This window comes from Crotalus tigris, unplaced genomic scaffold (assembly GCF_016545835.1).
Source record: "Crotalus tigris isolate CLP2741 ecotype Arizona unplaced genomic scaffold, ASM1654583v1 scf7180000017567.3851432, whole genome shotgun sequence".
In the NCBI taxonomy this organism is placed as follows: domain Eukaryota; kingdom Metazoa; phylum Chordata; class Lepidosauria; order Squamata; family Viperidae; genus Crotalus; species Crotalus tigris.
Window position 1 is genome coordinate 155,645 of NW_024096477.1, and position 24,568 is coordinate 180,212.

At 35.3% G+C, this 24,568-nt stretch overlaps 1 protein-coding gene across 2 annotated transcripts in view; it reads left to right on the forward strand.

Annotated features, from left to right (window-relative positions):
* Positions 1–24,568, forward strand: part of ERC2 (ELKS/RAB6-interacting/CAST family member 2) — a 386,048-nt gene that overhangs the window by 69,611 nt on the left and 291,869 nt on the right. For both annotated transcript variants that reach the window (XM_039349739.1, XM_039349748.1), the window contains exons 2-5: positions 688–762; positions 5,079–5,120; positions 10,856–11,011; positions 16,527–16,694. In XM_039349739.1, the coding sequence (XP_039205673.1) occupies positions 688–762; positions 5,079–5,120; positions 10,856–11,011; positions 16,527–16,694 (441 nt within the window). The remainder of the gene's footprint in view (positions 1–687; positions 763–5,078; positions 5,121–10,855; positions 11,012–16,526; positions 16,695–24,568) is intronic.

Below are 24,568 nucleotides of genomic sequence, written 5' to 3' on the forward strand. Positions count from 1 at the left end.
CATCAATTTACTATATAATTACTATTCTGGAAATGTCAAATCTGAATGAAACATCTGTAAATTAGTTGGTTCCAGCATCAGAGAAAAACAATGTAGCGAAGTTGAACAGAAATTTTAAATGACATTTCTTTCTTTCCTTCTCTCTCTCTCTCTCCCTCCCCCCCACTGTCTTTTCCTCTCTCTGTATGTTTTAATTAGCAACGTAATGTACTGCAGTTGAAAGACTTATTATTTGATGCTTGGGCAGAGAAGTATCTTCATTTCGTTTTGTCCAAATACAACATGCTGCCTTTGTGACTGCTGACATTAATTATTGAGAAAGAGTTCTGAAATAGCGCATGTGTTCTGCCTGTAACATAAGATAGAGATGCAAGAAGGATTTGTGGGCAGGCAGTGATGTACCTGTAGCATTTCAGCTTCTGTATGCCTGAACTGCCATCATATATATACATATATCTATATCTATATCTATATCTATATCTATATCTATATCTATATCTATATCTATCTATCTATCTATCTATCTATCTATCTATCTATCTATCTATCTATCTATCTATCTATCTACACACATACATACATACATACACACATACACACACACACACACACACACACTCGTCTTGTAAATCAAATCATGGAAAGATGAGTCGTCATCAAGCTTACTTTTATCGTGTCCCTCCACAGGAACTGCACCGAAGGACACAACTTCAGCCTGAGCCAGCAAAGACAAAAGCTCTTCAAACAGTCATAGAGATGAAGGTATGGATGTTTGACTGTGTTTATTCCATGTAAGACAATGGCCACAGCGAGTGCTTGTTGGATGGATCTTGGAATTGTCCCTTGCTTTTATGGTACAGAATACATGGAATTGTGCAGTATATGTGTATGTCATGTTGCAATTGCACCATTTGTCTCCCAGAGAGTATGAATCAAATTTGTCTGATTCAAAAATGTTTCCTATTCAATACACATGACTAATGTCTGAAATACATAGGTTTGGGAGAAATAGGTTTTTTTTTTTAAAGAGATCTTTTAACATTTTGCAGTCTTTCCCCAATAAATGCAGTTTTCCCATTCTGTTTGCTTGATAGATGTAGCTGTTTTTCTAAACAACTTGCTTTTGACGTATTGTTAGAAAATATTTTGCAGAGATTTTTTTTAAGGAAGGTAGCAGTGTTCTTTACATTAACCATTTCTTTTGTCATTTTAAATGGTATCAAACAGGTAAATTATTCTCCATTCTATATTATGTTTACCTTTGTTGTCCTGAATATAGCCTATGTTGTTTCATTACATCCATAAATTATGAAACAAGTTACCCCAAGTTTAGGAAAATGGATATTGAATAAGATTGCAACTTTCTGATCTGATCGCATGACAGTAAATTATATGTTGATTACAGTAATGATAGCCCTTCCTACTTCTGGCAATCATCAGAAAAGGGTCTGTGGTTGAATAGGTGCTATTGATATACTGTAGGTGTCATGGAAATAATGGCCTGCAATACAATTTGCAGAACAGCAGTATATTGTTTCTTTTTAAAAATAATTTTCACTGAAGAATTTTATGCAACAGAATTTTCTACAATAAAAGTGACACAAGTTTAAGAAAAAGAGAAAAGAATAAAGAAAAATGATGAGCCGAGAAAAGGAAAAGAGGGAAAAAGAAAGAGAAAATATAAAGAAGAAGCTTCCAACTCTCTTTAAAGCAGTTAAAAATAAATTTATCTTCTGTCCTCCTCCTTTAAGATTATATCCTGATTCCATTCTTTCCATATTTTCTGCTTTCTAGTCATAACACCCATAAATCGCCAGTTCATTTTTTCCCTTTGGGTTTCCATAAAGTCATTAATAATTGTACTTGTTTCCTTTTGCCTAGTCAAACAAGTCAATTTTGCCATTCCTGAAAATTCTGTCCAAATTTCATTTAGTTTGTCCAAATCTTTCCAACTTTATGAATATAATAATCTTGCTCCATTACGATTTATAAAAATAATCTTCCTAGTGTCTTTTTGAATTGACTCTGTAAGTTGCAACAGCATTATTTTTTTTATAGTGGTACCTTAGTACTCAACTGCTTTGAAACTTGTTGAATTTGGTACTCAACGCATTTTGATGTGAACATTTTGTCCCAGTACTTATCGTTTCCTTGGCATTCAATACACAAGCTAGAACTTGTCGGTGTTGGCTGCCTTGTGATTCACTATACTCCTAATGGGAATAGTTTGTTTGGTACTCATTGTTTTTGATTCTCATCACGCCTCCCGGAACCAATTAATGATGACTAACAAGGTACCACTATACCTGAAAATCTAGTTCTGTTCTGCAACCCTATAATAAAAGTAATTTTAGCATTCATAACTTCGGTATCCGAGTTTGATCTATCTCAAAGGACTGACATCAGATGAGGTTGCAGCTTTTCCTTGTTGCCACCACAGGCTAATTAGGAATGGAGTGGAATTGCCACTGCTTCTTCTCTCTAGTCTCTGCTTTATTTGCTATCTCCTCCCTTCTTTATTAGCAATCAGACAAACAAATTCTTTCTCCAAAACACTAATAGCTACTGGTTCAGTTACTACCTTTTGTCACCACCCACATGCACTTCTCAGTTGCTTTGTCCCCTTTTCTCTTCATCTCTGGTTGGGGAGATTAATTATCTTCCTTGAGGTTTGTCATATCTCAGAAAACTTAGTTTCCTTGGCATATGTATTTTGATTGGCTCTCTGACTTATTTTACTCATTTCCCGTTCTTCTTATTTCCTGCTTACTTATAATTCCATTCATATTTACAGCTTTTATTTGTATTTTCCAGACTTTAGAATGACAGTTTACAGGCTTGCTTTCTTCCCCATCCATTTCCTTTCTTCCTGCAAGATTATCTGTAGTACTTCTTTCTCTTCCACCCTGCCTACCCAGCCATTTCTCCAGATTTTTCATACTTGCCTGGACTGAATTTCTTCCCTGATGTTTATCTCATTGAGTCCACCTAGTTAGCTCAATGAGAAAATGGGAAAACACAAAAACACAGATAATCTTTATGAGAATCAGATTTCCCTTCTTTGATCCTGGGAAGTCCTGATCCTCAGGGGATTCAAAACCCCATTGTATAGCTCCATGTTAACAATAAGAATAGAATGCTTAAATCAAAGCAAAAGATTACTCACTTAGATCCTCACTGAAATGATATATAAACTCACAAATATAAGGTAAGATTATGTACAGTGTGTAAAAAGGATATCTGATCTAGTTTCAGGAAGATTTTCCCTGTACTTCCAGAAAGCTAATTTTCAAGAACATAAATAGTCTTTGGAAAAGGCTATTTCATCTCCCGTCTTTCTTCTTCATTTAATAATCTACCTATCTGTCTACTTACCTATCAACCAACTTAATTTAACATGCATTGGACTCATTCTGATTTCTAGTCATACTTCAAATGTTAGTAAATTAAAAGCTTAATGTCTATACAAAATAAATGTAAAGACTTTGCTCATATGATCTTATGGATTTAGAAGTCACAGTCCATGCTTGATATATTTTCAAACAATTTCCATTATTACAAACGTATATTGTTTGTGCAGGCAGAAAAAAACCCAAGTCTATAATTCATTGATAATTACTTTCAACACATATACCTTGTGAATTTCTGACGGATTTATAATTCACATTATTATAAACTTCTTGTTAGTATAATATGGGAACAAGTGGTTGAAGGGTTGAAGGGTTTAACAAGTGGTTAAAAGGGTAGTTGAAATCACAATGTCTGAAATATTAAACACTTCCTTGGATGTTGAAACTGATGTTTTTTTTATCTTGAAGTTAATGGGACCACATATATACATAAATATGACTGTATGAAATGAATACTTGTATGTTGCATGTACATTTTTCTCTGAGAACATATATTTATACACATGCATGTATACATGCTTTATTGTGATTCACTAGAACACAGATTAACAATCATAAGTTCTAAGAAGTACTTTCCTGCTGCTACTTTATTCCAAAATGGGGAACCTAAATTTCTACAACATAGATAATAATTCAGTTCAACCATGTTCAACAGTTAATTCAAGCATGAGAAAGGGCACCAAATGTAAATTAAGAGACAGATGCACATGCAACTGTTAGGAACAAAGAGTTCAAAAGCAAATGCGTAGAGACTCTGGATGAAATAGGAAATAAAATGGAAAGGGAGATTCCTCTCTAAATACAGGTAGTCCTCGATTTACAACCACAACTGAGCCCAAAATTTCTGTTGTTAAGTGAGACATTTGTTAAGTACATTTTACCCCATTTTATGACATTTCTTGTCACAGTTATTAAGTGATTCACTGCAGCCTGTTAAGTTAGTAACCCGGTTTTAAGTGAATCTGGCTTTCCCATTGGCTTTGTTTGTCAGAAGGCTGCAAAATATGATCACGTGACCCCGAGGACACTGCAACTATCATAAATATGAACTGATTGGCAAATTTCTGAATCTTGATCATATGACCACAGGGATGCTGCAAAGGTTGTAACTGAAAAATGGTCTTGTTACTTTTTTCAGTGCCGTTGTTAACTTTGAAGTGTCACTAAACTGTTGTAAGACTACCTCAGCCTCCCTTTATTCCCCCCCCCATTTTTTTCTTTTCTGTAAATGCTCATAAGACATACAGTGCAATACTATCAGGTACATCTATATAAAAAGATTGGGGTAGCTCTACCTTTTCAATGTTGATCTTGGATATCAGAAGAACCATCACTTCTAAAGCCATGATCACATGCGAGCTACAGCCAAGTCTTAACTGGATATGTTGCATTGTTACCAAATACTTCATTTTCATTTTGGTGCCTTTTTGAGGTTCAAGTGGAGAGGAAATGAGGTAAGATAAGAGTTGTATGCTATTTACACAGTCAGGTAAACAAGGTAGTCTCATTTAAAAAAATTATTATACACCTTTCTAATGGAGGTTTATAATTTTTTTTTAAAAAAACAGTAATATAAAAACTGGGTTTCATATCGCAAGACAGGAAGTGAGCATATCCAAAATTCTTAAGCAAATGAAATGTTTTGTGGTTTACCCTTGCTTCTTGCAGACACAACCATCTTTATATATTGATCCTGCTGTGGTATTTCAGGTATGTTACAGCACTGCTGCTGAAATCTGAGTGTGTAGTGTGCAGTACCTAGCTTTTCCTTTGTTTTAGCCTCTTCTATCTCTGCTGTAGTTTTACATTAATTTCTAGATCGTCTCACAGTTGCAATATGAACACATTTATTTAGAAGGGGAATTTGGAGTGGAAAATATATAATTTCACCTGATCAGGACAGCTGCATGTGGTGTGCATAAAATTTGAAGAACAGATGATACACTTGTCCTCAGCTATAGTTAGAGTAAAACAAAATCTATGTGCTAATTAAAACGTAGGGTGACCTATAAGAAACATGACTTTACAAATTACCAACTACACAAAAATATATTATCTTAAGGTTTTCTTAAAGCTGCACGAGTCCCCTACGACTCATTGAACTTTCACAATTTTCCCTAGCCCAGGGGTAGGCAACCTTGGCTCTTTTATGACTTGTGGACTTCAACTCCCAGAATTCCTGAGCCAGCTGGGAGTTGAGGTCCACGAGTCATAAAAGAGCCAAGGTTGCCTACCGCTGTCCTAGCCCCTGTTTTCATCAAATGTGGACCCCATCACCATGTATGATTCAAACTTAATGGCAATAGCAATTTGCTCCAAGCTCCTCCCATACAAGATTCATAAACTTTACTTGGCCTATATAAGCAGGGATTCACCTGACTTCTCATGGATATAATATAATTATATTTATGTAATTTGCATATTTATAATTAATGCGATAATTGCCATTATATAATGACATTATACTTTTTTGTATATAAGAATTTTAGTTTATTAGACCTTCTAGAACACAGATAGACTCCAAATCTGTTTCATGTGAGATTTTCCTTTAGTGTCCCTTTTTGTGACTGCTTTGTGTGCTTTTTGCTCTCTTACAATATCAAACTTCACTATTTAAAGCTTATGGTGTTTGTCTGTTTTTTCCTGAATGTTTTAAATCTTTATGTCTGTTTTAGGAGCTTAAAAGAAAGCAGAGGCTTACAGTCAGTGGTGGGATTCAGCCAGTTCGCACCACTTCGGTAGAACTGGTAGCTAAATTTTTGTTGCCCAGGCCCAGAATGGACTTCTGGAAGCAACATCCACACAGAGAACCGGTTGTTCACTTATTTGAATCCCACCACTGCTTACAGTCTTTTTTTTTTTTTTTTTTAAAGATCATTAGATTTAGAAACAATGTTGTGGTTAGGCTACATTTCTACAACAGTTAATGATCTCAAGATTGCTTCCTCAGTTTTTGTTTTATTATTTTATTATTGCACATTAAAAACTACTTGTAATTCAGAATTACACTCAGAACTACCCCAGAAAAATATAAATAAGGTATTGCAGCACTATATCGCTCATATTTCATGTCCTTTAACCAAATAAAATATTACCTTGAAAATTATAGATGTTTTATTTGGCTGCTATCATCTATATTTATTACAAAGAATATATATTACAAAAAAACAAATAAAATAATAATCATAATAAACGTAACACACCAAACATAACTGTGCTTGAAAAGGAGAAAATATGGATAATTGATGTGGCAATACCAGGGAATGGTAGAATAGAAAACAAAAAATTGGAGAAGATCACAAAGTATCACAAAAATCACGAAGTATTAAAAGTGAAATTGAAAAAGTATGGGCTAAGCCTGCCTAGGTGGTTCCAGTGGTTATCAGCACATTGGGTGTCATACCAAAAAAGTTTGGACAGCACTTAGAATATGTGCACATTGACACAATTTTCATTTGTCAATTGCAAAAGGCCACACTGCTTAGGTTCACACACATACTATGCAGATACATTATGATGTCCTAGGTTCTTGGAAGAATTTGATGCTTATGAAGGCCAAATCCAGCTAAAGAATTGGCAGCTCTGATTTCACATTGTTGTGAACAGAAAATAATAAAATGTTTTATAAAAGGCCACACTACTTGGAACTGCACATATACTATGCGAATACATTGCATTTTCTAGGTTCCTGGGAAGAACTCTATATGTATGAAGGCCAATATCAGCTAAAAAATTGGCACCTGTGATTTCACCTTATTGTGTATACAATAATAAAATAAAGCCTATCAGGCCATTTAGAACATCTGTTCAAATGTTTTGTAGGGGACAACTGTCTGTTGGCTTCATGGGATCCAGATATAGTTTTGAGATGGATTCAAGAAGATACTACCATATATATTAATTAACTAATGTAATCAGTTTATTGTATCATTTAATTGAAATAACTCAGCATACAATAGGTTAGAAAATATCATAATCTTCCTCCAATGTATTCATTATGTATGTTCAGCATGTTCCAGTAGAATGTACATAACCCTGATAGAGTCAAGATATTCTATAGCTTTTGAGTTCCTCCAAAAGAAATTTGTCTGAATAAATCAATGTCAATTTTAAATACTCTGAATCCTCGACAGAATGCCTTTTCCTTTTGTTAAACAATGAGTTGGATTCAAAGCTGCACATGCAAAAATCTACTTGCACATGGAATCTTCTTGCTGTGGATGTAATTGTAGAACTATGTGGAGCATCTGGAGTAGTAGACAGGATGCATAGTTCTGTGACCCAAATTGGGGTAAACTTGCTACTGCTGAAATAGGAGAAATGTAAAACTATATGTGTACCAAATATGAAATGGTGGAACAAATCTTATTTAAATAAAGAACTTGTATTTTCTAAAATTTCTGGTTACATGTTAACTGATGCAAATGCCACTTCTAGTAAAACATTCCAAAGCCCTTCAAATGTAGAAGCTTCTAAGTGATTTGGACTGAGTTTAAATGCAAAGACACTATTTCCTATTCCTAGTTTGGCATCCTAACATCTAGAAAGGCTCTTTAAAAGATGCAGGTCTTGCAATGTGCTACAAAGAGAAGAGAAAGTTACATGGTGCAGCACTTCATTTTGGATTCTAAGAAAGCATTGAAGCCCATAGAGCCTGTAGAATGACTTTTTGGAAAAGCATGTTAAAGACGTAGAGACCTAATGAAAATATTCCCCCCCCCAAATGGCTTTATCCACTCCAATTCTGGGAAATGGCAAAGAAGAAACCATTTCTTCCAGCCCAGTGAAATAAAGTTGAAGGGGTTTTGTATTCAATTTCTCAGATTTAATCTTTGATTTTCAAGCTTAGCCAAAAGCTATGGAATTCCCAGAGGATCCAGTAATCTAATACTATCTAGAGCTATCCGTAATGAGCGTCTGAGATCAGCCTCTGTTGGGCAGTCTTTGAAATAAAAGTCGGATAGACCCAAAGATATAGCTATACGAAATTTAGAAAAAGTTGAAACTGCTATATTTTTATCAGTTGTTTCAGTATATATAGTATGTTTTTTTTTTTAAAAATCCAAATGAATCTCAAATATACTGTCAGTAGTTTTGGTTTTCATTTTACTCTTAATCTTTTTACAAAGGCATCTTTACAATGCCTTGGTAAGGCCACATTTGGAATACTGCATCCAGTTTTGGTCACCGCGATGTAAAGCAGATGTTGAGACTCTAGAACAGTGGTTCTCAACCTGTGGGTAGGGACCCCATTTCATGGGGGTCACCAAACAAGTCTGTCCGCCATTTTTCCCCCTTTTCTTTGGCCACGCCCCTGGCACCCGGTGATGTATAAGTGGTTGGGGGTCACCACAACATGGGGAACTGTATTATGGGGTCGCGGCATTAGAAAGGTTGAGAACCACTGCTCTAGAAAGAGTACAGAGAAGAGCAACAAAGATGATTAGGGGACTGGAGGCTAAAGCATATAAGGAAAGGCTTCTGGAATTGGGTATGTCTAGTTTAATGAAGAGAAGGACGAAGGGGGGACATGATAGCAGTGTTCCAATATCTCAGGGGCTGCCACAAAGAAGAAGAAGTCAAGCTATTCTCCAAAGTGCCTGAAGGCAGGACAAGAAGCAACGGGTGGAAACTAATCAAGGAGAGAAGCAACCTAGAACTAAGAAGAAACTTCCTGACATTTAGAACAATTAACCAGTGGAACAACCTGCCTCCAGAAGCGGTGAATGCTCCAACACTGGAAGTTTTGAAGAAGAGACTGGACAGCCATTTGTCCGAAATGGTATAAGGTTTCCTGCCTGAGCAGGGGGTTGGACTAGATGACCTCCAAGGTCCCTTCCAACTTTATTATTATTATTATTATTATTATTATTATTATTATTATTATTATTATTATTATTATTATTATTATTATTATTATCTTTTCTATATCATTGTCTCAGAAATTTTGAACCCTCCCTGTTATTCCTCATGGCTTTTCTTGATTTTGTAGTTATGTATTGTCCAGTGAATTTGATCTCTCTAGCAAAATCAGTGCAGCTTCCCTGCCAAATTTGTACAATCAAGCCTTGTTCATGAGAGCTTGTAAGTGGGTAGAGGACGGGATTAGCCGCTCACCCAATATTTCATCTGGAGCACTGCAAATGAATCCCTGCTGTGTTTGTTAATAATTCTGGAAACTGGATGGGGCAGAAAACTATACAAGTAGTCCTCAAGTTACAACCACAATTGAGCCCCAAATATATGCTGCTAAGTGAAAAATTTATTAAGTGAGTTTTGTCCCATTTTACGACTTTTCTTGCCACATTTGTTAAGTGACTGCAGTTTTTAAATTAGTAACATGGTTGTTAAATGAATCTGGTTTCCCCATTGACTTTGCTTGTCAGACGGTCGCAAAAAGGGATCATATGACTCTGGGACACTGCAACCATCATAAACGTGAGCCAGTTGTCAAGCATCCAAGTGGAAATCATGTGATCATGGAGATGCTGCAATGATCATAAGTGTGATAAATGGTCATAAGTCACTTTTTGCAGTGCTATTATAACTTCAGTTATTAAATGAACTGTTGCAAGTTGAGGACTACCTACACTCTCATTCATACAGCTCTCTCTCAGACCTCCTGGCTGAATGTATGGATATTTTTTTTTGCAACAATGGAGCACTCATATTTTCAGGCCAATGTCTGAAGAGGACTGAGGTTAGTCACATATTCACCAATTGTTCTGCCCAACATAAGAGAACAGACAATCTTCTCCTTTTCTGCCTGTTACAGTGAGTACTAGCATCCTTAATTTCACAGCAGCTGAAAACAGGATATCTATTTTTCTGCACTGTACACGCAGGTAGGGAAAGATTCCACACCCAAGTTGAAGGAATTTTAAAATATTTCCATTCATCTTTTAAGTTGGCTCCATGTTAGAAAGTAATGAAATAAGTGTGGTATAATGGTGGCTTTCATTTGGTTTGGATCTATTCCATTCTTGTTTTATCTTATTTGAAGAGACTGTGGCTTTTTATATCAGATGTGGTAGTGAAACAGATGTCTTAAAAAGGTTATAAACTTTAGCTGTCTCAATGCACAATAAAAGTATAGTTAGACCCAGATTTCTTGGCAGTTTTTGTCCATTTTCTTATATTTATTTTACTTTATGTTCTTTTATTGCTGTGTATTATAGCCTATGTTTCTATTCATAGTGCATTCAGAGTGGCTGTTTAGTGGCTTAGGCAAGTGAAAATTTTGACAATAATGTATATATTTTTATTCAGCTACATAATTATTACTGAACTTATCCCAGTGCTATTTAGAAGAGAAAGGGCTTCAGTTCCTTGTGCCAACTTAATTTTTTAGATTTATTGCTCTTGTATCACAAGTTATATGTCTGCTTTTCATATAAATAATTTGTGTAATAATTGCATACCAACACTTTCTTTACAAAAAATAGGACACAAAAATAGCTTCCCTGGAACGTAATATCAGAGATCTCGAAGATGAAATACAGATGTTGAAGACAAATGGAGTTCTGAACACAGAAGATCGAGAAGAAGAGATCAAACAAATAGAAGTTTACAAGAGTCATTCCAAGTTCATGAAAAATAAGGTATGTGAAGCTAAGAAAACAAGACTTATTAAGATTCTGATTTTTGAAGGAGATTGATGTCAACAAAAGATCTGAAGAGGAGTATCTAGTATTAAAGAAAACTTTCCTGGTAAACAAGGTAGATTTTTTTCTCATTTGTAATTCACTTGGTGAGAGAAGTTTCTACATATATCTTAGGTACAGAGGCAACCTTTGTTAGAGTCATGTCAAGCCAGTGTGAAAAATGTGCCTTGTTTTGAGGGCACTCCCTGAAGGAAACCATATTAAATTGCCACAGAACAAGTACTTTTGTCCCCTTGAATAAAAATCATGACAACAGCATTCCTGTTATCAGTTCTTGGCTATCTCTCCTTGCTGAATAATTACAGCAAAGGCACCTGTGGGACTGGAAAGCATTCAGAGGTCCTTCAGGAGATTTTCCATGTTTGCAACCAACAACCATCAATTGTTTTCAATGCTAGGAAGCAATGCCATTTATAACTCTTCAGTTAAGATATGATGCAAGTAGAATAAAATGACCATAAATGCAGACATAAAATGCTTGAGTGATGTCTCATATGTCTGATACCCAAAACTCTTACGATTGTTGTTAAGCATCCAGATTTATACTCTGTAAGACAGGTGTCCATATAAATGTTTTAAACAAATCAAGAAACAAGCAAATCTATGCTTCCTTGATTGTCGGAATTACTATGTATATGGTTCATAATGAATCATTTCATTCTGAGGGTTATATATTAATTGGAATCTTTTAACATAAAGAGAAAAATTGTAATGATTTTGTGAATAAGGGACTCAATGCAATAAATTCTCCCACTGTTACAGAGAAAATCAGAGCAAAATGTTTGTTGGTTGTTGGTCACAGCCATCTGATCAGTGCTTGGATAATTGTGCTTCATTCTGATGAAAGCCTGCCTAACCTCTGTCAGCAGCCCTGTCCTTCTGACAATTGAGATTTGTAGCAAAAGATCCTACTTCTGCCATTCATCACAGGACCTTTCAAGGTGGAAACAATATTTATAATGCTGTCCGCAAGAAGATCTCATTATACCCCATCTGTCTAACCTGAGATCACTGATAAAGAAACCCTGATAAATATAAGTTCTGACTGATAGTGAACAGTAGAACAAAGGTCCTTTCATGGTCAACAACTTAAGGTGTTATAATACTTTTCAAGAGGAAAAAGCTTGGATTTAAGAAATAACTATTTAAGTTCTTTCCAATTTAAATGGAAAAGGAGCATATGTTGCTAAAGGTAATCTATTGTGGAACACTGCTAACTAGGCTATAACAAAGTTTGTGTGTGGGGGTACAGAAGTCAAAGACATTAACAACAAACACGGTCTTCCAGATCCCCAAATATCTAGATGAAATGGAAAAATAGGAGCAGGTAATTTGGTTCCATCTTGCATGATTGCTTTTGGCTCTGATGGCAAATAATATTTTCAGAGTGTAGGATAGCATGCTTATGTCTCCAAGACAAAAAGATGTTGGAATTAGCAAAACACATACAAGTCAAGAAGCAACTTGTAAAAAAAAGATAATGATTGGGGTTAGGAGGAGAAAGCTACAACACCCTTTGATTGCCAATTAACTGATTTGATTGCCAATAAACTGATTGCCAATTAACTGATTGACATAATGAAAACTACTTAATTTTACAATATATGGGCATACTTAACCATACTTTCAACTGGGAAACTGAGCATCAAACTGAGATCAATCTAAGTCCAAAAACACTCAAGAATTCCTGGAAGCCTGACACTCAGACAAATCAGCCATCAAAGGGACATGTAGATAAACACCATTTATATAACATTAAAAAGAAACAATAAAAACTAAAAAGGGACCAGAAGATCAGAATATCTGCTCACCAGCAATCAACACCCAGATTAAACAGATTAGCATCAAGTTTAACATTAAACTAGGGGTCTTCGAACTTGGCCCTTTTATGACGCGTGGACTTCAACTCCCAGAATTCCTCAGCCAGGCAAGCTGGCTGAGGAATTCTGAGAGTTGAAGTCCACAAGTCATAAAAGGGCCAAGTTTCAAGGCCCCTGCATTAGACCAACAATCAAGCTGTAAACAATAACCCAATCAAGGAACTACCAGCTCAGACAAACAATCAAACAATAAACAACAGTCTAATTAAGGAATTACCAAGACCTCTCCCACCAGCACTGACAGGGCAAGCCACTAGTATACAAACAGAAATCAAGTCTACTCCCCTCTAGCACTAATGATATTACCTCATTGGACAAAGAAATTTCTGCAAGAAAGCAACCAAGCTCAGAAGAGCATGGAGGTCCCCACAATGAATTCTTAAATAAATCTAGTACTGTAGCACTTAAACATTTTTAAAGACTTATCTGGTTTGGTTCCACTATTTGAGGTGGATTAGATCTTGGGGCAGAAAGGTTTTATATGGGAACTACTAGGTTGATGAAAAATGTTTTTTAAAATTGCCCTTTTGGAATGAATGCAGAAAATATTATTCTTTTCTTGCTATGACATGCTGACACCATCATGTTCAAGATCAATTTATATGAGACTTCTCTGGAATGAGATTGTGCTGTGAGATTCCAGCATTGTAGAAAGAGGAAGGCAGGGTTGTTTTAGTTGATTTTGTTTAGACTGCCAAAGCTGTGGTTTATGAAAGGAACATCTTAAAATATTTCATGTTAGAATTTATATTACTATATCATGCAATTTGTTTTTGCATTCTGTTTGTATCATGTTTAATCCTAAGTATTCGTTGCAGAGTTGCACACCTCTCAGAAACAGCTGATTGGATTGGCCTGCAAATAATAAACAAATAAATATGCAGATAAGCAATAAAGAAAGGAAGGAAGTAGAAAAAATAAATGAAAAACATATCCCAGAGAATTTTCATGGCATTTTTTTACATCCCCAAATCTACCATTTGCTCGCCCTTTAGAGACATTACAAGAAACATTATTTGTTAAAAAGAATTTTACCATCTTGTATGAAGCAGGAAAGATTGATCAGAGTAGATCTGAAATGCTTTATTTTGTGAATGGCAAACTCTTTGCCAGCTTGCAAATCATGTTGAGAATAAAAAGAAATGTATAGCATACCTGAAATGAAAATGATTCCATATTCTTTGAACAATTGGCTATCAGAGTTTGGTGAGTTGAATCATCAATAAAAATAGGAAGATCCTTTGATAGAGATTAGGTTGTGCGATACCATCTGGGACTAATATAAACCACATGCTGCAGTAGGTATTGGTGTCAACTTTCCTTCCATTTGTATTGTGTAATATTACTCTCACCTTATTTTTTATTCCAATTTTGTCTGTTTGTCTGTAGTGACACATACAGGGTTGTCAGTTTTGTCGTCGATGCATTGGTGATATTACTCATTTTCACTTCTCCAAATGAATCATTTCTAAAATGTTGTGCATTTGAATATTATGGTTCAATTATATCCTTTAATAATTTATTTTGTGAATCTTTCTTTTTCATTGTTATGCTTTCTCTTTGATCCCAATTAGTTGTTCCTTTCTTCTGTGGTCTTTCAGGGCAGAATCTGCCTTCAATTACTGTAGTTTGAACTTCTCTAGTACGGGAAGTGCACTGAGACTTCATTCCTAATCATGTATAATCTTTATAAATTATTATATAAAAAAGATTTTAAAAAATCAAGCAGGATAATGGTTCTGATGTAGATATATGAGTTTGATTTTTGCTATAGATGTTTCACATGTGCAAGTATATATAATATACCTTTTGGATTTAATTCTGAAAGAATTCATTTTGTATTGTGAACTAAAAAAAACCAGTATGGAATTTACAAGAAACATCTCCTTCTAATGTGACTTGGTGGTATTAAAGCTGATAAATATTGTACTTTACTAATTTGGAACATGTGGTCTGAGCAGTATAAATCTGTGATTAAATTCCAGATTTTGTTGGCCACCATTCTAAACCCTTTTCCATTCTCAAAATGTAGTGTAGAATGAACGAAATCCACAACTAGAGAAAGATAGCTTCAAACATTTCCTTTCTGCTGTTCCAAAAAGGTTCCATACCCATTTGCACTATTTAGGTGACCCTCCTCAATGACTCTCAGAAAGAGGGCTAATGACCAGATGACTGCAAGAAATATAAATCCTTCCATTCCCCACCATTCAGTAAGAACTGAAGAAACCTCTTGGATGAGAAGCAAAATGTCTTCTAGGAAAAACAAAGGGGCCTCTTGAAAAAGCATCTTTGAGGCAACCATGATCTGGATGACTGAGAATCTCTGTAGACACGTGGCTTCAGACACAGTCAGAGATTCTTTGCTGTTTGAATATTTTATTGCATATGATTTTTGAGGAAACCTTAACAAAAAACTTGGAGTCTTAAGTTTATTATGATTGTGACAATGCAAATCTATATAGGCACTGAGTAGAGTTTTCCTTCACAATTATCTATTCTTTGATATTCATGAATAAAATCAATTCACCAGTGTTAAGATCATATAAATCCCTTACATTACTGATACTGATAAGATTTTTTTTTCATTCCCTATTGGAATGAAATTTTTTGGGAGCTAACTGGAGATGCCAAGTTCAGGCAATCTTCTTCCTGAGCCCTTCCTCAGTCTCATGTGCATTAACTACTGCACATTAGTATTATATGTTTATGTATGTGTATTACTTACTGTACATGTAATGTGGTCATTCAGCTAATTTTCATGTTCTTTGCATGGTTTTCAAGAGGATAAAGACTGTAAACAGTAGGAAAACCACAAATTTACAAATTTATTCCAAACACATTTGAAGTTTTATATTTAAAGCACAATCATACATACAGGCCATTATTAAAAAAGTCAATGTTCGAGTACTGAGAGGCAGTATTGGTAACACTGTGAGAATCATATGAATCATATACCTGCTAAATTGTCACAGGAGCTGCTTGGGCTTCCACTGATTCCATAATACTGGTTCAACTGAATATTAAAACAGTGTCCTAATAATAAAAGCAGTTTGATAGAGAATGAATTGCTGAGACCAGGTGAGATTGCTGGAAATGTTCAAGTGGAGGCTAGACAGCCGTCTGTCTGAGATTATTTTAATTTGGATTCCTGCACTAAGTAGAATGTTGGACTTGGTAGCCTAAATAATTGATTAGATTATTATAATGTTCTAATACTTAATAGCTTGTTCCATGTAATGGCCAGTTATTGGGAGGAGGGCAACAGTATTTTGATTGGCTTCCATTGACTCAGTTGTGGAACTTCTGTATTCAGAAATACCTATAGATTTAGGACAGAAGAAACAACATAGCTGTAGTTTTTCCAAGATTATTATTTTGGAATATTTTACTTTCATTTTGTATGTTACCTCCAATTTGTTTAAATCATGAACAGTAGTCCCAAAGTTGATCAAATTAAATATAAGTTGTCCATCTGAATCTAATTCAATATGCTTTGTCAACTTCTCCACTGCCCCGAAGGAAATACAGTGTTTGTTAACATTAATTGTTCTCCCTTTCATTTTTTGCAGATTGACCAACTGAAGCAGGAGCTTTCAAAGAAAGAATCAGAACTTCTTGCCTTACAAACTAAGCTTGAAACCCTTAGCAATCAGAATTCAGATTGCAAGCAACATATAGAAGTGCTTAAAGAGTCACTTACTGCCAAAGAACAGAGAGCTGCCATACTTCAGACAGAGGTAAGGTAGTTTCTTAGCATCTAATAATTATTCAGTATAATTATTTAATTAATGGGGTGTGTCTGAATTAAAGATGACATTCAGGTTACAAATCTGTGCAAAAGACAAAACCTAACTTAAAAAAAATGGCTCCAAATTAGTAAAATAGTTTGATGCCAAGACCAGCTTTTTAATATTTGCAAATTTTCTACTAACCTTGCTAGCAGATGGGTTTTTTTGTTGAAATTAGAAGATTTCAGCAGGAAACCCACAATAAGTATATGTACCTACAATTTAATTTATCCTTGCTGCTACAATTATTTTCATTTATCTTTTTTATAAGAATGCTTCAGTTAAACCTATGGAATTGGCAGAAGGATATATAGATTAGTAAGAAGAATTTAGTAACTGTAAGAAAAAAATGTTCAAAAGAAGAGCCAAATGATTAATTAATGGGGAAAGATTCTTCTGACTTTTAAAAAGGTTAATATTTCTAATGGGTGACCTTTGAATTTGCTCAAAGCTGTTATTGCAAAGAAAGCATTGTTCCATTGCTGACATCTTCCACCTCTTAAAAGGGAAATTGCATAAGGTAGACTTAACATTTCCCCCTTATTTTGGGAAAAGTTGCATCAGGAAAGAAATTTGGAAGAAAAATAAAGTCATCTAGGGAATTATTCAAGTATTCTCCATCTCCTGCTCCAAGGTGGCTTGTATATTGTTGTTGAGGATGTGTTTGTGCATATTCAAAACTTGTGTTCCTTGTTCTTCTCTCCCCTTTTCCCCCAACTCTGTTGCTTTTCAACTGCTAAATTTCAGTTTCCTTTTGCAAAATCTTGAGTACAATGGTGACTTTGAATAAAATTATTCACCCAATTGCAAGGGGTTACATGTGCATTGTCGTCACGGCATAATATATCAAAATCTAATTTCCAAAACCATACAATAACTTACCAAGAGCAACAGAAACTACTAAGTTCAATTCATAAGGAGGTTGACAAGTAGCGAAGACTGCAGCAGAGATATAGTACTCTCCTTTACTAGCTGTGATGATGGCCAGGCCTAGGAGTGGAAAATAGTATATTAAAACAGCGTATTAAAAATCATGTTGAGGTTCACTGACTCTATTGTCTGCATTTTATTTTCTCTTATATTGATGGGGTACATGTTGGCATCACCGAATGATGCAAATGCAAATTGAATTTATTTGTTGCTTTAAATTTGAGGCAGAAAAGCTTAAGAAAAATAGGCCAGTTGTTTGAAACTCCATGCATTGTTGAGGGTGTTAATTATAGTTTTGGGATGTCCCTTTGCATTGACATGGACTTTTAACCCATGATTCTGTGATGTTTTATAATAGAAATTACATTTAATCTCTTATTTTAAGATCATGCTGGCACAGTCATTTAGTTTATTATTCATTAAAGTTGGTGACAAACAATGTGAAATTGCTAGTCATGTTTTCTTAAGCAGTCTGTAGGGACTTGGTAATTAATTACTTCATACAGTCTCAGTAATTATAAGAACTATTATTAGAGCAAATTAAGCAGGAAATCAATTGAAGCACAGTTTCAATTTGTAGAGTATCGCTGACGTTTCCTCATTACTATGGAAGTTGCTTTTTAAACATATAGAACCATTTGTTTGACTACAAACCAAGTGTAAAATTAATAGTCATTTGAAAGGACATGCTGTAAATGTTAAAACAGGACCAAAGTTAATGAAAATGATTCCATAATTTTATGAAGAACTGCTGACATATACCATTTTGTTGTATGTGTATACTGTGTATACACATACAATGACAATAAAGTTTATTTATTTTATTATTTATTTATTGATTGATTGATTTTTTTAATGAAACCAAAACAGAAAATAAGGTAACATTTCAGGTGCCTTGATTTTAAACAAATACACTTTTAATGCAAATTATTTTTAGGTACTAGTTACTTTGCTGTTCTTTGTAGGAAACAGGTAAACGGAAGTGCAGAGAAGCCTGTTTCTCAAATCTAATTTAAATAGCACTTAGCAATAGCTAAGACTTATATACCACTTCACAGTGCTTTACAGCCCTCTCTAAGTGGTTTACAGAATCAGCCTACTGCCCTCAGCAACTGAGGTCGTCATTTTACCAACCTCGGAAGGATGGAAGGCTGAGTCAACCTTGAGTTAGTGAGATTTGAACTGCCAAACTGCTGTTAAACTTATTATATATCAAAAGCAGCTTTTGAATCAATTTAATGGGTTTATCACCCTTGTAAAACAGATTTATTATGTAATATATGCATGAATGTGTGTGTATGAGTAAGTAGGTAGAACTGGGACCTTTTGAATTTACAGTGTTTCGTTTCCTTGTGTTATGTCAATTAATGTTACAGGATGAAAAAAAACTCTATGCCTGCAACATGCTCTAATGCTCTTGGATAAGATTTCTTCAGTACTATGTTGGGATCCTATAACTGGATAAGACTATAGTGTATTTCAGTTGTCTTGGGGCATTTCCTTATAACAAATACTAAACTACCTGCCTTTTTTGGGGGGTGTATGTATGTGTGTATGACTGCAACTATCTCAGATAATTAGAATTTAGGATCTGATGTTATGCATAAGTCTTGCTGAAGATGTTAGAAATAAGCCATGTTCACTCAAATTTCAATTATACATGTGAGCACTCAATTTCAGAAGAGGAATTGTGTATCAAAAAATTGAAAATTGATGAAGAGGAATCTGGAAAAAGAAATAGAGAAGGGACAAAACCTCTCAGAATGTCTGTGGAAACAATTGAAATTTGGCAAATATTCCATGAAAAAATATCACCAAAAGGATGCCAGAATGATGGATGGACCAAAATAAAGAAATTATCAGAGGGTTAGAAAACTTTATTTGTAAAACTGCCCAAATGAGAACAAAATGAAACACAAACTGCATAAATGCAAAGTACAAAATCAAAAGAAGGAATAAACAACCCCCCACAAAGGGTTTTATTTCTTTCTTTATTTCTAAAACATATGTAAATTCCATCAAAAATGAGACTTCTTTTTAATAATTTTTAGAACTATAAAAACAGGGCATCAAGGCAACTAGATCACTGGATAAAGACAGATAGAAGGCAGCTGTTTTTATTGGAATATTAAAAATTACATAGTATCTGTCCAGGTAGTTATCTCTAGAACTCTTTTTAAAAAATGAAATATGAAATTTTGATGTAAAATGTGACCTCTAACAAAACTCTGCAGTTTGTCCCTAACACTTCTCCCCTTAGAAGTTGGGAAAGTGGCCACCAGACATGACTGCTGTATTCTATGTGAGATAAAGGCCACGCAATTCTAAATACCAGTTCATAGGAAGCAATAGCACAAGAAGTCATAGTTTGTATGTTCCATGTATGGGTTTCTCATTACTGCTTGTTACACACTGTGGGAAACTGGTTGCATTGGAAATTATTGTTTCTTAGAATTTGGAAAGTATGCCTCAGGATATTCAGGCTAAAATTTGCAATTGTCTGTTTTGTAGTCATATAACACTACTGACTTATATTTAGTATTTAATCTATTGCTGTTCCATTCCCCCCCCCCTTAAGTATTATTTTCGATGTCTGTCACCACCATTCTTTACCAATTTATTTGGAAAATTGATATAGGTGGCCATCTCACGTTTATGACTTTGAGTGGTATACAGAGTTAAAAATACAGAACAAAGCAATAAAATAATAAAAACCAGCGGAAAAACTCAAAATTCATTTGAATGTGATTGGTGAGATGTTTCAATCACTTACTGATATAAATTCATTGCAATTCAGTATATATATGGCTTCCTTTAAATTCGGATCCCTTCATTTTGTGCATTGTTTCTGATCTACTATTTTTAATGTTACTTATCATGATCAAGAGTTTCATGAGGGCCTTTTTGGTGTGTGCATATACGTCTATATTGATTCAGTTTAAAAATATTTCTGCAAGATAATTAGGATTCTGAATCAGTGTATTTCTTAAGTGATCAAAGGCAGAAATGTCTTCTAGTAAAAAGAAAAGATTTTTCAGAAGTGTAGAAGTGTAGTGGATGGGCTTTTGTTAGTTGTCCTATGAACCCCCAAATATGTGCTTAGGCACATTTTGATTGAATCAATCCAGTGATTATGTTATATCAAAGATACTAACAGATAGTCAAAAAAGTTGTCATGGTAATATACATATTTTTTTTCTAATTATTGTAATCCTTCCACTCCAACTAATATAGGCAGCATCTGTTATTTTTCAAAATGCTAACTTTGTTCTGATTTGGAAACCAGACTGAAAAACAGAATGTGTAACATAATAAACATAAAAGAAAGAGAACTACGAAATGAGGTGGATGATGAATCATTTCAACTAGAGACACAGATTCATTGTTAACAATGTCAAGAAGCTGAAATGTGAGACCAACTATATAATCAATATCTGCCCCTTTGGTTTTTTTTTTTAAGAAAGACTTGATTCTACTTTTCACTGATTTTAGCCAATGAAAGAACAATAATAACAACAATTCATATGCATAACCTCAATAGAAGGAAGGCCTTTGTGTGTGCTTTTTAAAAAAAAAACACAAAAAACCTTACCCAATAGAAACAGGCTGTAGTATCATAAAGACTAGTTAATAAATCCAGGCCTTTGGTGTAGCTGTGACTGAGTAGCACTTGAAGTGTCTCTTCAGCAACAAAACAACTAAGAGCAAAAATGCTGAAAATAAATTCTGCCAAGAATATCCCTTAATTTACATTTCTACTGCAAATTCTTGTGATCTTCTCCGCAAAAAACAAACAAACAAAAAACAAAACAAAAAAAATGTCATCAACTGACAGAAGATAATTTAGTAGAACAAACCATCAAACCAGAATAAACAGAATAATGATATGAGAGTTGCACTGGTTCTCATTTCTTCTGGGCCCATTTCAAGATGCTGGTTATCATCTTTAAAGCCCTTTATGCCTCATTACCTTCAAGCTGTGGTGTTGGAGAAGGCTTCTGTGTGCATTGCTTGGACAGCAAAGGTGATAAACGTATAAAACCAGACATATCACTGGAGGGCAAAATCGCAAAGTTCTGCCTTACTTATTTCAGCCATGTCATGCAATTTAAACTTACTGAAAAAGGCAGTTATGCTCAGAATGGCTAGCAATAAAAGGAAATAAGGTCATAAAAAACACAGTTCCTAGACATCATCAAAGCAGACATTAGCCAGAGCATAAAATACCTGAAAGAAGCTATACAAAATTGGGAAAATGTGAAGACAGCTAGCCCATAACATTGCCAAGAATCAGACATGACTGAATGGATAGCATCCCCATTTTCAGGATTTCCTTTTTCTAGTGAAATCTTCCCCACCCAGTTTGTGTCAACTGGGAGGAAAAGCTTTGTGTTCCAATCTCTGGAGGCTGTGGTGGGCAAGGGGCTGTAACTGAAAGGCTGTTATTCTCAGTTGCAGACCTCTTTCTCTGGGACAGCTTGTGCTTGTGCTAGAGACCATGGGAACCAAGCACAGCAGGGCGGGGGAGTTCATGTGGGATGAAAGTAAGCACTTTTATCCAGGACTGGGATGGCCATTGGAAAGAAATATTTCAAAGTGACCGCACCCTAATTGGCTTGCTATAAATCTGCCTGGAAAGATTATGTTTTTATCCTGACCAGCATTAAAGACATTTTTTTTTTTTTTTAAATCCATGAGGTCCTCCTTGAATTTTATTCAGTGACTCTGGATATTTGGGCCGTCTGGTGACAGGGTTCTTTGGTCCTGGATGGAATGGCAATCCATGGCTCCTTCTGGACTTATGGCTCCTGCCAGAAGCACAGATGGCAGCTGTGCCTAGGAAGGCCTTTGCACACCTTTGGTTGTGTGTCAATTGTGTCCTTTCTTAGACTAGGAGACTCTGTTCACAGTCACTCATCCTCTCTCTTGATCTCTTGTTTGGATTACTGCAACACACTCTTCATGAGACTCCCCATGACCCTGACCCTGTTGATTTTTTGTAAGGCCTTGAAGACCTGGCTTCGTGCCAGGGCTCGTTAGTGTGTGAAGGGCCCCATTTCCTGGCTATATTGACATCTATAATGACATTTTTTTCCTTGACTGCCATATATATTTAATTTCGTACTATATTGTAACTGTTTTTGCTTGGTGATGGTTTGTCAGCCAAAGACATTTGTTTGAGATGAGTGGCTATAAAAAAATGAATGAATGAAAAGCAAACAAACAATCATTTTATTGGAGTCTGAGTAACTCTGGCTTCCCTGATCATGCCCTGCTATGAAGACTGGCTTTTTATTTTCCAACAACCTACCCTGCTAGTATTTCATTTTTGTAAAATAAAAAAGTCATTAAAAATTACACTAAGATGAAGTGGGTATCCTGGCAGGTGTCAAGATAAGTGTATGGAAACTTTATCATTAAGGCCAGAAAATGCTTTGCAATTGTCTACCTTAAGCTTTAAATCCTGGGTGGGCATGGTTGGTGGCTTCCATGCAGTTCTTGGCCACAAATAGTGTTACCTTGAAAGCCACAACTAGCCCTTAATGTAGTTATACAATAGTCAAAATTTAAAATTGGATTGCTAGGTTTTGACTGTCAGTAATGACAGGAAACAGGCCAATTTAGCCTGTCAGGACATTTCCCAATACCTGCATTAACATGCCTTCCTCCCATGATTTAATCATGTAGAAAATATGTTGACATAAATTGTGCTACCCACAGTTGAGCTTTGCTGCACCTAAGGAATGAGATTGGGCAGTTGTAATATGGGGCAACTGTATGAATATTTACGCTTGTCTTTTAAGATGACTCTCTTTTTTTATTTCTTGAATAAATTGTTCAAAATTGTGTCTTTAGTATCTCAATGATCAAATTCTTAGCTCTATCCAAATATTTAAATTGCACCAAAGGATTGCTTAATCCTCTAGTAGAGAAAGGCCCAGAGTCACTTTGGATAGTAAGATTGGCAGCATATAAATTTAATAAAAAGTGGGGCATCCTTTCTGATGCATGAACTTTAATGTCAGAACATTGGTACTTTAATTCTGAAACTTTAGCTCTCAACCTTTATAATGAATATATTGGAATTTTGATTTGTTTTTGTTTTTTGCCTTAGAGTCACTGTGGACTCTGGGCAACTGCTTGGACAAGTCCCTGTAGTTTTCCTGGCAAGATTTCAGAAATGGTTTTCCAGTTTCTGCCTGGTAGAGTCAAAGGAGAGAGACTGGCCCAGGGTCACCCAGCTGGATTTATGCCTAAGCAGGACTGGAACTTCTGGTTTCCCAGTTTCAAGCCTGGTGCCTTAAAGAGTACACCAAACTGGCTTTCTACATTGGAATTAATGTGTTCATTTATTTTATTATGTATGAGTGCTTTTGCCCTCAGGTGGGCAATTTTCCTGTAGCTCACATTGCTCTTGCCTGCCTGATCACTTACAACTGTACTTTTAGTAAACAAAGAGCCAATTCAGATGGACCTAGAAAAATGTGATTTGTTTCTGATTGCTAATTACACATAGTTATGGGAATATTTCAGTTTGATTCCTGTGTGTGCCTAATGGGATTGTGGTAGACAGTCGATTATTATGGCACAGTTGTTTCTTGAAGGAGATTTTTAACTCCTAGAAGCTCTATTATGTCATTAAGTTTTCCACTGGTGTGATAAGAAACAATTTTCAGGGGAGATTATGAATTGCTTCATGCAAGATGGATATCATGAATACAAGTATTATTTTTTTCTCCCTGTGACCTGGATATTATCTGTCCTGATCTTGGGTCTAATCTGGATGACTTGTCATTCTAGGCTTTTTTGCTAGGTAACCCACTGACATTCCCATCAGCAAGAGAGGATGTTAATCCAGTAAGGGGTTTTGGTAGAGATTTCAGCTTCCATGA